Source organism: Emys orbicularis, chromosome 4, assembly GCF_028017835.1.
Source record: "Emys orbicularis isolate rEmyOrb1 chromosome 4, rEmyOrb1.hap1, whole genome shotgun sequence".
Lineage (NCBI taxonomy): Eukaryota > Metazoa > Chordata > Testudines > Emydidae > Emys > Emys orbicularis.
In genome coordinates, this window is record NC_088686.1 from 5,335,127 (window position 1) to 5,348,169 (window position 13,043).

The window sequence follows — 13,043 nt, forward strand, 5'->3', positions numbered from 1 at the left end:
AAACATTGATCTGTTTAACGTGCCCACATCTTGTAATTTCTCTCTTCCTCTGCTTGTCAAATTCACAAAACCAACTCAGAGTTAGGCCAGATTGGTCCATGCCTTTGATCAATAGAAAGGCAGAGGCTACAAAGGTCAGGAAGATTCAAGTTTCCATAGGCAGATGTGTGCATGAACTTAGATATTGCCTGGCTGCATTATACCAAGTTCTAGCCTGTTATCATACATTTGCTTTCGGGAGCACTAAAATTCAATGAAAATGTAATAGGAAGGTGATAAAAGAAGGCTAATGCTCAAATTCAGTCTTGCAAACCTCCTGCATTTTGCAGCAGAATCACACTTCTGAGACCATCAGACTCAACCCCTGCTCCAAGCAATTAATCTTCAGAAAATATTGCAAGTCCCTTGATTTTTTGTGAGTTGTAACATATGAGAGAGAGAGAGACAGATGATCGAGGTGCTAGACGAGTGAGAAAAATCCATAAACAGGTAAAATGAACTGAAATCAATTTTCCATCCTGGATCCAAGATAAGAAAATACAGATTTTATGAGAAAGCAGCAGCGTGGATGCTGTCTTGATAAAACATTTTGGTTGAACAGCTTTTTTGATACACCAGCAGCAGCTTCGTGACTGCTTAAGAAAGTACCTTGTATAGCCAGTCTGAAGGCAGCCGAAGAGCCCTGCCTTTTTTTAGGATGCTTTGAACCTCAAGACATGCAGGTCTGGAAAGGATCTGCAGCTTCACAGGTGATCATGCTGTCCCAGCCCACACAAAAGCACAACCACAGAAAGTTCCTCCTCATGCATCTTCTGATTGGCCGGGGATCCAGTTGGCGAGCTGTCAATCCAGCAGAGAGAGCAAATGGAGAGTGAGTGTAAGTGGCCCCAGGACCATGCAGAAGCAAAGAAAAACGGTACTAGTGCTAAAGCCCAGGACGAAGGGGAATCAGTGCAGCACTGGCTGTGTGGGACCCGCAGAAGGAATTTCCCTCCCTCTAGCTGAACTTGCTGATGGCTTTGTGGCTTTATCCATTAGACTAAGACTTAGGAGATCCTGGTTCAATTCCCCGCTCCACCACAGGCTTCCTGTGTGACCCTGGGCAAGTCCCTTAGGATATGTCTCCGCTACCAACAACAACGTGGCAGTGCATCTCGGAGCCCGGGTCATCTGACTCAGGCTCTCGCTGCGTGGCTAAAGATAGCAGCGTGCAAGTTGGGGCTCAGACACCCGGTGAAGGGGGTGGGTCTCCGAGGCCAGGCTCCAGCCTGAATTGCCTAGGCTGCTATTGTGAGCCCTAGAGCGTGAGCCCCACAAGCCCAAGTCAGTTGATCCCAGCCCTGAGACTTGCTGCCACTACACTATAGTGTAGACATACCCTTAGTCCCTCTGTACTTCTGTAGTGCCCATCCAAAACATGCTCTGCTCTTTGGTAGCAAAACAGAGGGTCAGTCCTCAACATAGGCAGGCTGTTGGTAGCAAACTGGAGGCCGCTCAGTGTCAGGTGCTGAAACTGTCTTGCTGGACCCCGTGTTGCCCAGCAAGCAGGGGGCAGTTCAGCCACTGGTAGGCGTGTCCGTCCTAGCACTGGTGCAAAGCATTCTGCCCCAAGCACTGCACCGTGCTCCAAATACAATACTCCTTCGCTGCGCGTGCTAAGAGGCTCAACCGTTGCAACCATTCACGAGGCCAAGGATTTCCCGCTCAGTGCCCTGCCCTCCCCTCCCCGCAAAGGGGGAAAGTCCTCCCAGACAGCAGAGAAGGCAACGGCCCGTCTCTTCGTGGCGGCAGAAAGACTGGAAAGTTGCAATCAGGTCAGCAAACATGCCAGCAGGAGAAGCTGCCTGTTTGTGGGGAAAGAAATATAAGAAATGATCAAAATAAGTACAGAACTTTTCCTCCAGGCTATTGGATTGGAGAGAAATTCCTCTGTTATGACTTCGGCCTGGAGCCGCGGGGAAAATACTGGAAACTGATCAGTCAGCGTGTCCTCAGAAGGCAGCTTCGAAACGGAATCTTCTGTTTTATAGGGACACCGCTGAAAAGTGACCTGATCTTGGACCTCCGATTTGAAACCGTTACACTGTGGTGAGAACATACGCTGAAACCGGAATAGCTGGCTGCTTACAAATCCACTGTTCCGAGGGGCGATATTTCTAGTCTCTCTTCAACCTCATCAGTATGATTTATTCTGGCCTGGTGTGTGGGAATAATACCGGAACTGCATTGAAGAAGAGGCCTTGGTTAATAAGAAATAATGCCTTGCAAAAAGGCTGTCTTTGCAGAGAGAGTGCAGGGAACATCTCGTTTTATGAGCTTGGGATTTAGGCTATGTCTACACTACCGCGGTAAGTCGACCTATGCTACGGAACTCCATATACGTGAATAACGTAGCTGGAGTCGACGTACCTTAGGTGGAGTTACCGTGGGGGGGCCACAAGAGATACTCTCCTGTCGACTTACCTTACTCTTCTCATTGGGGGTATAGTACAGGGGTCGACTGGAGAGCGATGTGCTATCGTTTTGGCGGGTCTTCACTAGACCCGCTAAATCGACTGCCAGTGGATCGATCTCAGAGCGTTGCTCCCGGCTGTAGTGGAGACCTGCCCTCGGGGTCCGATTTTGCACCACTGAAGTCAACAGGAGTTTTACCATTCACTTCAATGGGAGCAGAACTGGAGCCTTCATGCTGTTCCCACAGGCTCCACAGGAGGTAACAAACTTGCCCATTTCCCCAATGTTTTGTAAACTACAGGATAATTTGAAATAGAAACCTAAATGTGTGGTGTGTGTGTGTCTGTGTGTGTACACACACACAGACACACACACTTATTCTAATCTTGTATTCTTGCCAGGTGATACACTGTATTTTCCTTCAAACAGATGCTAGGCAGAAGTCAACACACAAGTGCATACAGTACAAGCTTGATTATTTGAATGCTACAGAGACTCTGAAAGGTTGGATGATAAAGGTTCTGATAATTGAGGGAATATTCAATGTAATTAACAGGCACTGAGGGATATGAAGCTGTTTCAGATGACAGGTGGTTGGATAATTGAAGTTATCCGAGATGGATGAGATTCTGTCACTCTTACACGGAACAGTATCAGACTCCATAAGTAACTCCAATGAAATCAGTAGCCCTCCTGGAGGAGTAAAGGGCTTCTCACGATGAGTAAAAGTATCTGAATATGGGTCTCTAGTCGTTTTCCTCTCTTGCACAGTATTTTAGAATGTGGGATATATAAAAAAATATGTACCGGTATCTTTAAAGCAGAGTTAATATTTATTCAGGGAATTAAATTCAGCTAATGGGGAACCAATCAGCCAGCACAACAGCATCAGAAAGTCGCCAAAGCCCTTCCCTACAGCTTCACTGACATTTAATCACGCCACTAATGTTAGAGGACTGCGACAACTGAGAGGAGAAAAAAAAAAGGTGGAGCGAGAGAAATCACTATTTGCCAAAGAGGATAAAGTCAGCAAGGAAATAAATGTTACTTCCTACTTTTAAGAGGTATTGCAAACACTGAACAAAAAAACCCCAAAACATAACATAACAAGGAATTGACTTACAACCCTCTATTTATTTTTTTCATTTGGAAAGAATTTTGAGCAGTGAATCTATGCATGGCTTCTTTCCCCTCGCCTCGCACATGCTGTACTGAGATTCACCAAATTTAGAAGAAAAGTGTCTTCTATTTGTAATCTGTATTCATTTGTTGATCGCAACAAACAGAATTTGCCCTTACTTGACTGTGATTATTGACTGCATGAGGGGAATTCTCAAAGTTGCATAGTGCTGACATAACTCTTCAACGGGAGCCATTTTAGGCTAATACTGAGCAATTTTGAACCCCACCCTAGAATGCAAACAATTATAGAATGAACCTCTAAACATCTATATTTCAAAAATATTTCCAGGGAGAAGAGCACCAGGTTTTAGATTGAAGATCTCCTGTGAATTCACTGTCCCAATTCCCGGCTCAGCTAACCACACATCACAAAACTCCCACTTATTGCAATACAAGTTCCATGCGTGATGGCAAAACTGAGCCTCATGAAAGAGAGATAAGTTTAATTCATCATGACTGTAAAGAGCTCTCTGCAAGTCTATATTTTAGTGTTCAAAATGCTATACAAAGAATTCACACCATAGAATTTTGTTCCCTGATACTTTATTGAAACAATATATTATTTGATTAATCTTATTAGGCTGCTAATGGTAGCTACAAAATATATCTGAATGGGTGAGTTTGGCTCGGAAAGAAGCTGTCAGACACATTCCAACTGTGGTCTTAGTTGGAGAGCCTGATTAGCTTTTTATGTCTTTAGTCCTGAGATCGGGACCAAGAATTAGCCTATCCCTATTGTGAACACCTTCAAGGTCTGTCTTTTGAAAACTGTGTCTACTACCCTCATTCCTCACCCCCACATATCTCCAAATTCCCAATACAACTCCCTTGTCCACAGACAGAAAGGAGGAAGTGGATGCAGCAGAAGGGAAAGACTGTCAGAACAAGCAAAGAAGAGATGGGTTCAGAAAGCAGGGGAATGAAGAAATGGATGGAAACACACACAAAAAAAGCAGGTCTGTGAAGCTAAAGGAAGGAAAATGAAAAGGAATAAACCACACTTTCTCCAAGGTCTAGAGTTTGAAAGACTTGGTTTCATTAAATTAACTATTGGTGTGCAGAGTATGGGGCAGATGAATCAGCCTGGACAGAACACGAACTAACCAGAACCTTTGCTTAAAATGTGTCCATGAAAAACATGAAACCTGAAGATCTGAAAAGGTTGGTTTGATTTTTTTTTTTAATTATGTTTCATTTGTATACATCTCTGCAGCTTCCTTGTTCTGGTCAACCTTCCTGCTCCAGAAAGAAATCTAGATGTCCCTTGGGCTTATGTATGCATCTGCTTCAATTGCTTATCCTGGTGTTTTATTTCATATGTTTATTATTTCCCTGGCGCTGTACGTGCTTTGAGTCACTAGCAAACTGAGCAACATTTAATGTGAGGTTCATTAAGACGAGTGGTTCTCAAACTCTTCCATAGCATGACCTGAAGTTACAACAAAACGAGTTTCAGGAACCCACTGCCATAAGTTTCAGGATCCCATCCTTTCTAGCCATTAAAAAAAAAAAAAAAAGGAGGGTGGTTGCAATCCCTTGAAACTTGCCTGCAATGCCAGGTTTGGAAATCATGAGCTAGAGCAATCCCATGCTCAGGGCCTGGTCACACTGTGACACTAATTGGGCTAAATGAGCTTCATTGCACTCAAGAGAGTCCAGCACTTATAAGAGCAAGTCTCACCAATACCTTTGCAAACAAGATGACCTGAAATGGCTACAAGGGGCGAACGACAGGAGAGTTATAGCGATCCGGCTACTGGAAGAGGCTGGGTCGCAGTTTGGGACTCACCTGTGGCCGAGGATGGCCCGTCACCAAGCAGGTGAGCTCCAGAGTCTCCCCCTCGCGGATGGTGTATACCCTTTCCGAGTAGCGCTCCTCCTCGATGTTACACGCCAGGCCTGAGTGCACGATCCGCACCGTGGGTGGGGCTGTCAAACCAGCAGAAAGAGAAACATGTCAGTAAAATGTTTCCGCACAGCACCTTGCCCCTTGTCCCCCCAGAAACAACTGCTAGACACAGTCCCAGCCATACACAGCCCAACTCAGTGACAGCACTCTGAGTTCACGTGAGGGGTAAGGCCCTTCTCTGATGGAAGAATCCGATACTCTGTTTTTGGATGCAAAATCAGTTATATCACTACTCACACAGACTTCCTCTAAACACCTTCCCCTCCCCCACTGCTCCACACCCTCCCCCCATAAAAAGCAGGGCCACAAACAAGGAACCAGATAACAGCTTCATCTCTGATGTTTCATTTGGTTGTTTTTCCCTTCCATTGCAAGAGACTCGGAAAGGACATCCCTGAGGTTTGCGCACAAGAGCTGCAGGGGCATTGCAGATCTGCCCTCACAGCCAAACCGGGCTCACCCTTGCCCTGGTGGGGACTCTGCTACAGATGCCAGGACTTCAGCCTCCTGCCCATTCAGCTGTTGGGCTCTCCGGAGAGGCTGCCAATACGGGGCACAGTTAGGATGGTGCTTTTTCAGACACCTTTACCGTAATGACGGGCCTGAAATCGCCTGCTTGCTTTGCAAAGGCATGGGACAGTCTGAAGCATACCGACTTCTGGACTAGGTTAGAACCAGTGCTCAGATTCACTGACTATCCCACTCCCATGTCTGTGACCTATCCAATCGGTGTCGCCTTTTGTCCATATTTTATGGTAGAGATGGGTGCCTGGAACTTGAAAACAACCAACTTACGGAAAGTTCAGATCCAAAATCCAGATACTCAATGTTTGGCCCAAGCCCATTTCTACTGTGGCTATCTCCCAACCTAGATTAGCATCCACTGGCATTAAAGGCAAGTTTTAGTAGGACTGACACCTTTGTTTGATGATGCCATTTCTTATTCTTAACACATGGGGAACCTCAAGAACAGTGGAAGACACAGCGTGACGGCTAACACTGAAAGAGAAAGATGTTTAACTGCAAACATATTGCCCTGAAATATGGCACTAAAACACAATAGCGATCTGGCTACTGGAAGAGGCTGGGTCGCAGTTTGGGACTCACCTGTGGCCAGGGGCCCAGGGGTCGCCAGCAAGATTTGAATACAGGGACTTTAGCACCACAGCACAGCATCCTCCCACATGAACTGAAAGATTAACTCCATTAGCTGGCAGCAGTAGTAGGCTGTGAGGGACAAGTTCAGTGCCATGAAAATTGGCTGTAATATTTATGTATACCCAGCTGTCCCCTAAAGGATGCCTTTTCAGACTCATTTGCACTCTCATTATTTTTGTTTTCCTTTCCAAAATCAACTTTCCGTTTTTGTTCTTTTTATTATATATCTTTCTAATTGTATTATAACACTTATTAGGTAAATAAGAAGCTTTAATTGAACCACTAAAATAAAGTAGTCAGCACAACGGGATTGATTCTACTCCCATTTAAAGTGAATATTAACATCCATCAACTTCATTGGGACCAGGAGCAGGACCAGAGTTTCATTTAGGACAGATTCCATTTTCCTGGTATGTTTAACCTGCACTAAGAAAAGTGAAATGTTTCCATGTGTCCCACGTGTGTAGCACGTGTCGCCTATGCTGGAAAACTACAATGGTTGTCATATCGGATGCACAACTCACAGTACTGTTTTACTAGTCCAGGAGAGAATAACAATGGTTCTATGGAAGGTCAGTAATTCTGAGCCATGCAATTCCCCCTCATTCAAATTCCACACGAGCAGATCAATAGGAGGAGAAGGTCAAGTACTCATTACGGTGCCCTCGCTGAATGAAATATAACAAGACAATAAATGGCAGAAATGGCAAAAGGTAAATCAGATGTATAAAAAATAAGTCAGCTTTAAAACTCTCCGGAGCGATGCTATTAGTTATTAGGGGCAAACCCGACTGTTAACCTGCTGGTGGCCCTTCAGTCAGAGAGCCTGGCACAAGCCTGCAGGACAGTGAAATTAGATCCGGTGGCCAAGGCTTGGCCCAAAGGAGCTCCGAGGCATGGGCCTGAGCAGCCCACTTTGTCGATGACCTGGAAGCCTCAGCTCCGGCCTCACCGAATGGAGGCTAAGTAGGCTCTGATACGGCAAAGACTTACGCACATGCTTAACTTTACACTGTGAGAACGCCCCTCTTACGTCACATCAGGGCCCGGTGTTTCTCCCTCCGGCGCTGAGGGAGCCTGTGGTAAATCAGTCCCACTCTGGAGGTTTAGTACTGGACATTGGTTTATTTACAGTATTCAGAGGGTAGGCCCACAGGTTGGCCGGGGGCATCTTTAAACAGAAACAAAAGATATTAAATTGCCTCACTCCCACTGGAGAACTGCCTCTCCTCACGCTGACTACCTATCACCAGCCATCCTCTTTCACTCACCCTGAGCCCAGCTATACTGTGAACCAAGGTCCTCTCCCCAGACAGAAATAACACAAGATTTCCCTTATAGGGAAAAACAGCTCTTCACCTAGGAGACGCCTTTTCCCCTTGCCGCACACAACCCTTCTGCAGCTTGCATCTCATGTCTCCTCGCAGCCTGTTCACTGGAGCTGGTTTTTAAGGTCCCAGGCTGCCCTTAATTAGACTCAGGTGTCCACAATTAACCTGAGCTAACCTCTTTCAGTTTATAGTAAAAAGAGCTTTAATCATTCTAAGACTAATATACCATCCTCCACACACTCTTCCAGAACAGCCAGGACCTGAGTTTAATGGCTGTATGCAGTGTTGTTGTGTGCACTGTTGTTGTGTGCGCTGTTGGTCCCAGGATATTAGAGAGAGAAGCTGTAAGCTCAAAAGCGTCTCTCTCTCACCCACAGAAGTTGGTCCAATAAAAGACATCAACTCCCCCACCTTGTCTTTCAGGTCTGCCCTTGTCACACCACATAACTTTATGCACCAAGCGTGTCCCTAAACCTTTGCAGATCAGGGTTTTAGCACCTGAGCAGAAATCCAGGCTCAAATAATCAACCAGGTACAAGGCTTCTGATATTTTAAATATCTGACCCTGGAAGTCTTAAGAAAATGAGTCTAAGGCAAAGTTGTCCAGACAGCATGAATGAACAGCACTAGAATAAGACAGTTAAGGCCAGTATAACTGATTCCCTTTCTCTTATCTACCCTGAATTGCATCTGTTGCAACCTATTCTATTTAAAATCATTTTCAGTTTGCTTGGCCTATGCCAACCTTTTTGGTAAGTGTTTAAGAAATCTGGCCTTGTTGCTCACCGATCCCAAGGGCACAGGCTGAACGTTATAGCTTTATTTATAATGGAGTGGATCCCTTTGTTAATCAGGTTTTCACAATTCAAATGATAGAAGGTGAATATTAGTTTTGAAGGTTTTCCACATGAGTAACAAGCAGCAACAAGATTCCAGTTAGACCACCTCAAATAAGCAAATAGGCATGAACGCAAATTACCTTCCAGGCACTCTGAGTTCATGTCCTCTGGAATGAATATCACTCATTGTTTTCCTTGGACACTACTCTGACAAAAGTAGCTCCAATCAAAAAGGATACAACACCCATGGAAACCAGTTATCTTCTATGTAGAATGAGTGAGTCAATACACACACGTTTCAGAGTAGCAGCCGTGTTAGTCTGTATCCGCAAAAAGAACAGGAGTACTTGTGGCACCTTAGAGACTAACAAATTTATTAGAGCATAAGCTTTCGTGGGCTACAGCCCACTTCTTCGGATGCATACACACGTTATACCCAATATATTCTAAAGATTAGACAGCAGATATATAAGGCGAGAGAGAACTAATCTCTCTCTCTCTCTTTCTACTCAGAGTCCTGGGGTCTCTCTCAGAATTCCCACTCTCCCAATACCCAGAGTTGTCCGCATAAAGAGGAATTGGATTGTGCCCAACAGGGCCTGTCACTACACTATTATTGGGATGGCTTCTTTGAGACCTTAGGGCTGCGATAGTCAATTATTTTTTGTCAAGGTCCAAATTTCTTGGTCAAGGTATAGTCAAGGTCCAGACTCCAGATAAATAAAAAAAAAAAACCCAACAACAACAACAACAAGTAAATAAACAGATGTTGGGGTCCTTTCAAAAGCATCTGGGGGTCCGAATTTAGCCCACAGTCCACCTATAGACTCCCCTTGGCCTAAGGTGATGTTTATTGCTTGCAAGAAAGAAATTAAAGATCTGTGTCATTTTCCTGTGCTCACACTGAGGGCTGGTCTACATGGGAAGTTAACGTGCAGCAAGCGAGGGTGTGAATTTACAGCTCACTACCTACTCCGGACTAACTCGCTGTGTGGACACTTTTGCTGTGCTCTGAGAATGCTTCTATGTGCACTGCACTGTGGAAGCATATTAAGCTAAACCACCCGAGGGCGCGCTCTTAGGCTGTATCTGCACTACAAGCTAGGGGTGCGATTCCCCTGCTCACGTACACATACTCGTGCTAGTGCCATCGAGTCAGTGCAAGTGTAAATAGCGTAGCCACGGTAGCATGGGTGGAGGTGTGGCTTAGCCATGCCGCGTCTGTCCCCACTGGATTCAGGCAGGTACATACTCAGCATGGCAAAGCTCTGAGTCCGCTGCCACTCCCCGGGTTCCTGTGGTCGTGCTGCTCTTTATACGCGTGCTAGCTCAATGGCGGTTGGCATGAGCGTGGGTACACGAGCCGGGGAATCATGCCCCTCGCTCGTAGCGTGAACGTGCAGAGGGAGTTAGTGCGGAGTAGCAAGTGTGCTCTGAATTCACACACTAGCTTGCTGTGCACTAACTTCCCCATATACACCAGCCCTAAGTAAAACCTTATGCCGCCTCATTGACTCCAGCAAGATGACAAGGGGCATAAGGTACATTCAACATGAGTAAAGGCATCACAATCTAACCCCTAACGATCACCGTCTCCTCAGCCTTACTAATCTATTAGTCCGAGTAATAATAAAGTCATTTACATTACAGCTCTCCCCACATAAAGGGTGTGGACTTGTGTTTCTTTAGTAGCTCACTGTAACAAAGGGGTGTGTTTCACGGAAACTAGCCAGGTTCACTAGCTGCTTCAATTGACAGTCACCTCACTTAAGTCTTCTCAAGCTGTTTGTTCAAGCAGACATGCAGCACGAGACCATTGTGTTAATGGTCCTCATACTGTGAGAGGCTCCAGGAGCGCAGTTCTGGGATCACGCTGTGTCCGGCCTTTGTGCAATGTGCCACGCACGAGGCAGTGCAGAGGGTGGGGCCAGCGTGTCGTGAGCCTCGTGCAGCCTGTGCGAGGCCTGAGTAGAACAGCAAGCCCTGTGCTCCGGGGAGTATAGAAACTGCTCCCTTGGGGTCCACTGCCCCTCAAAGGAGTCAGACGGGGCAGGCTGCAGGCAAATCCCCACCTCCGCCTAGGTTCTCCCCAGTCTCCCCAGAGGTGGGGGGAAGGAATAGGCTGCATCTCACAAAGGTATGTGGTAATGGGCGCACTGGCTTTGCACTTTTGTGCCATGGAGAGGAACTATGCATCCTGAGGCTGAGTACCCCCATTGGCTAGGGCTGTCCTGAGCCGGGCAGTTCTGTATTGCCCCGAATTATGCCTAGATGAGCCAAGCCTCCTCTTTGCATAAATTACATTCTTCCCATTTATCTGAGCGGCTTCTCTGACTTCAGCTGCAAAACAATGCATCTGCCAGCACTATCAAACCTGGATGGAATGCACTTGGAGGAAACCACGTCCCCAAGTAGGTAGTCTGACCCAGGGTCCTGGTGTCTGGGGCACAGAGGGCACAAGGAGAGGGCTGAGCTGCTTCGAACCCAGAACCTTAGGAGCCGATGGGAAAGCCACCTGCTCAAGAGGGTGCTTTACCGCTACAAAAATTAAATAATACACTTGTGACTGGAAAATGATAGGAGGGCCAACCTCTACTGGCTACGGAGCAGGCTGCTTGCCCGCTTATATTCCTAAAACTTTACCTAACTTCACGTTAAATGAAAATACCTCAGAGGGAAAAATAATTAATTTGCTGAACACCGGCATCAAAAATACCCATGTGGGTCTAATTCGATAGTAGCGATGTACCTGATCCTTACACCCAGATCCAATACCCTCAGATGTTGGAAGGGTTTGTATCCAGACCCAGAGCCCAAGGCGGACTTCAAGTTCTAACCTAGAACCATTTTCTCCCTAAACCTCCTCTAAATAAGCCACCAGTTCTCTAAGGCTTTGTCTTCACTACCCGCCGATCCGGCGGGTAGCAATCGGTTTATCGGGGATCGGCTTACCGCGTCTAGTGAAGACGCGGTAAAATCGATCCCTGATCGCTCTGCCGTCGACTCCGGAAATCCACCTCGGCAGGAGGCGGCAGCGGAGTCGGCGGCAGCGCGGCAGCGGTCGACTTTCCCGCGTCCTCACCGCTAGGTAAGCCGACCTAAAATACGCAACTTCAGCTACGGTATTCACGTAGCTGAAGTTGCGTATCTTAGGTCGGACCCCCGCTGTAGTGTAGACCTAGCCTAAGAAGTAGGACCTTTGGTCCTCTTTAAGATAAAAATGATTGCCATTTGACCAGCAGAGGGTGCTATCAGATTATGATGGCTCACAACCACCTTATTGAGCGCATGACTTTAGGAATCTGAAGGTATGTTTGCTCTGCAGCTGGGAGCACACCTCCTAGCCTGGGTAGAGAGACTCCTGCTAGCTCAGCTCGAGCTAGTAATAGCAGTGTGGATGTTGCAAAACTGCTGGTGGTTCAGGCTAGCCACCCGAGTCCAAACCCTCCCAGTCCCCTGGGTCTGACCTCCGGAGTGCTAGCCAGAGCTCAGCTGGTCCAGTAACATCCAGACTGCTATATTTAGCATGTTAGTTTGAGCCCAACTAAGGTGAATCTGTCTACCTGGGCTAGGAGGCTCACTCCATCTGCGCTGTAGACATATCCTGAATGGCTGGGGCTACAGTTTCCTGAACATGTGCACTCCCCGGTGCACCCACATGGCTTGGGACATATTTCACAACATCACTTTCCCTCATATCCAATCACCAATGAAAAATCAGGATGAGAAAAGACATTAGGAAAACATACGGTTCCCCTTCCAACATTGTATTTCTAGGTTCATTACGTGTTTTGCTCACACTGATTTTAAAGCATGGCAGGCATTAGGAAGTGTTTAGATCCTAAATTTTGTAGCTGCTGTCAGGACCATGGCAGCTCACTGTGAAGTGACTCCACATCCGTCAACAGAGCCTTTGAAATTGACACATGAGTAGATGCTGCTGGCTGGCTTTGAAGATGGAAGCGATGTTTGCTAAAGAACCTGGCTGGAGCTTTTTGAACTAAGCCTTATTTTTTAAAGCTGCCGTTTCCTCAGCTTTGTACTGGATAAGTTTAGTTTACAAACAGCAGCTACGTTCTGTCATCTCTCAGAGTTCCAGCAGGTTCACCTGTGACGGGTTGGATCACAGAAACCCCCTTGGGAGCTGCCACCCAATGTACCAAGACTACC

At 46.4% G+C, this 13,043-nt stretch overlaps 1 protein-coding gene across 2 annotated transcripts in view; it reads right to left on the bottom strand.

Annotated features, from left to right (window-relative positions):
- MDGA2 (MAM domain containing glycosylphosphatidylinositol anchor 2) overlaps nt 1–13,043 on the bottom strand; it is a 631,329-nt gene that overhangs the window by 391,935 nt on the left and 226,351 nt on the right. For both annotated transcript variants that reach the window (XM_065403864.1, XM_065403863.1), the window contains exon 2: nt 5,426–5,565. In XM_065403864.1, coding sequence (XP_065259936.1) covers nt 5,426–5,565 — 140 coding nt within the window. The remainder of the gene's footprint in view (nt 1–5,425; nt 5,566–13,043) is intronic.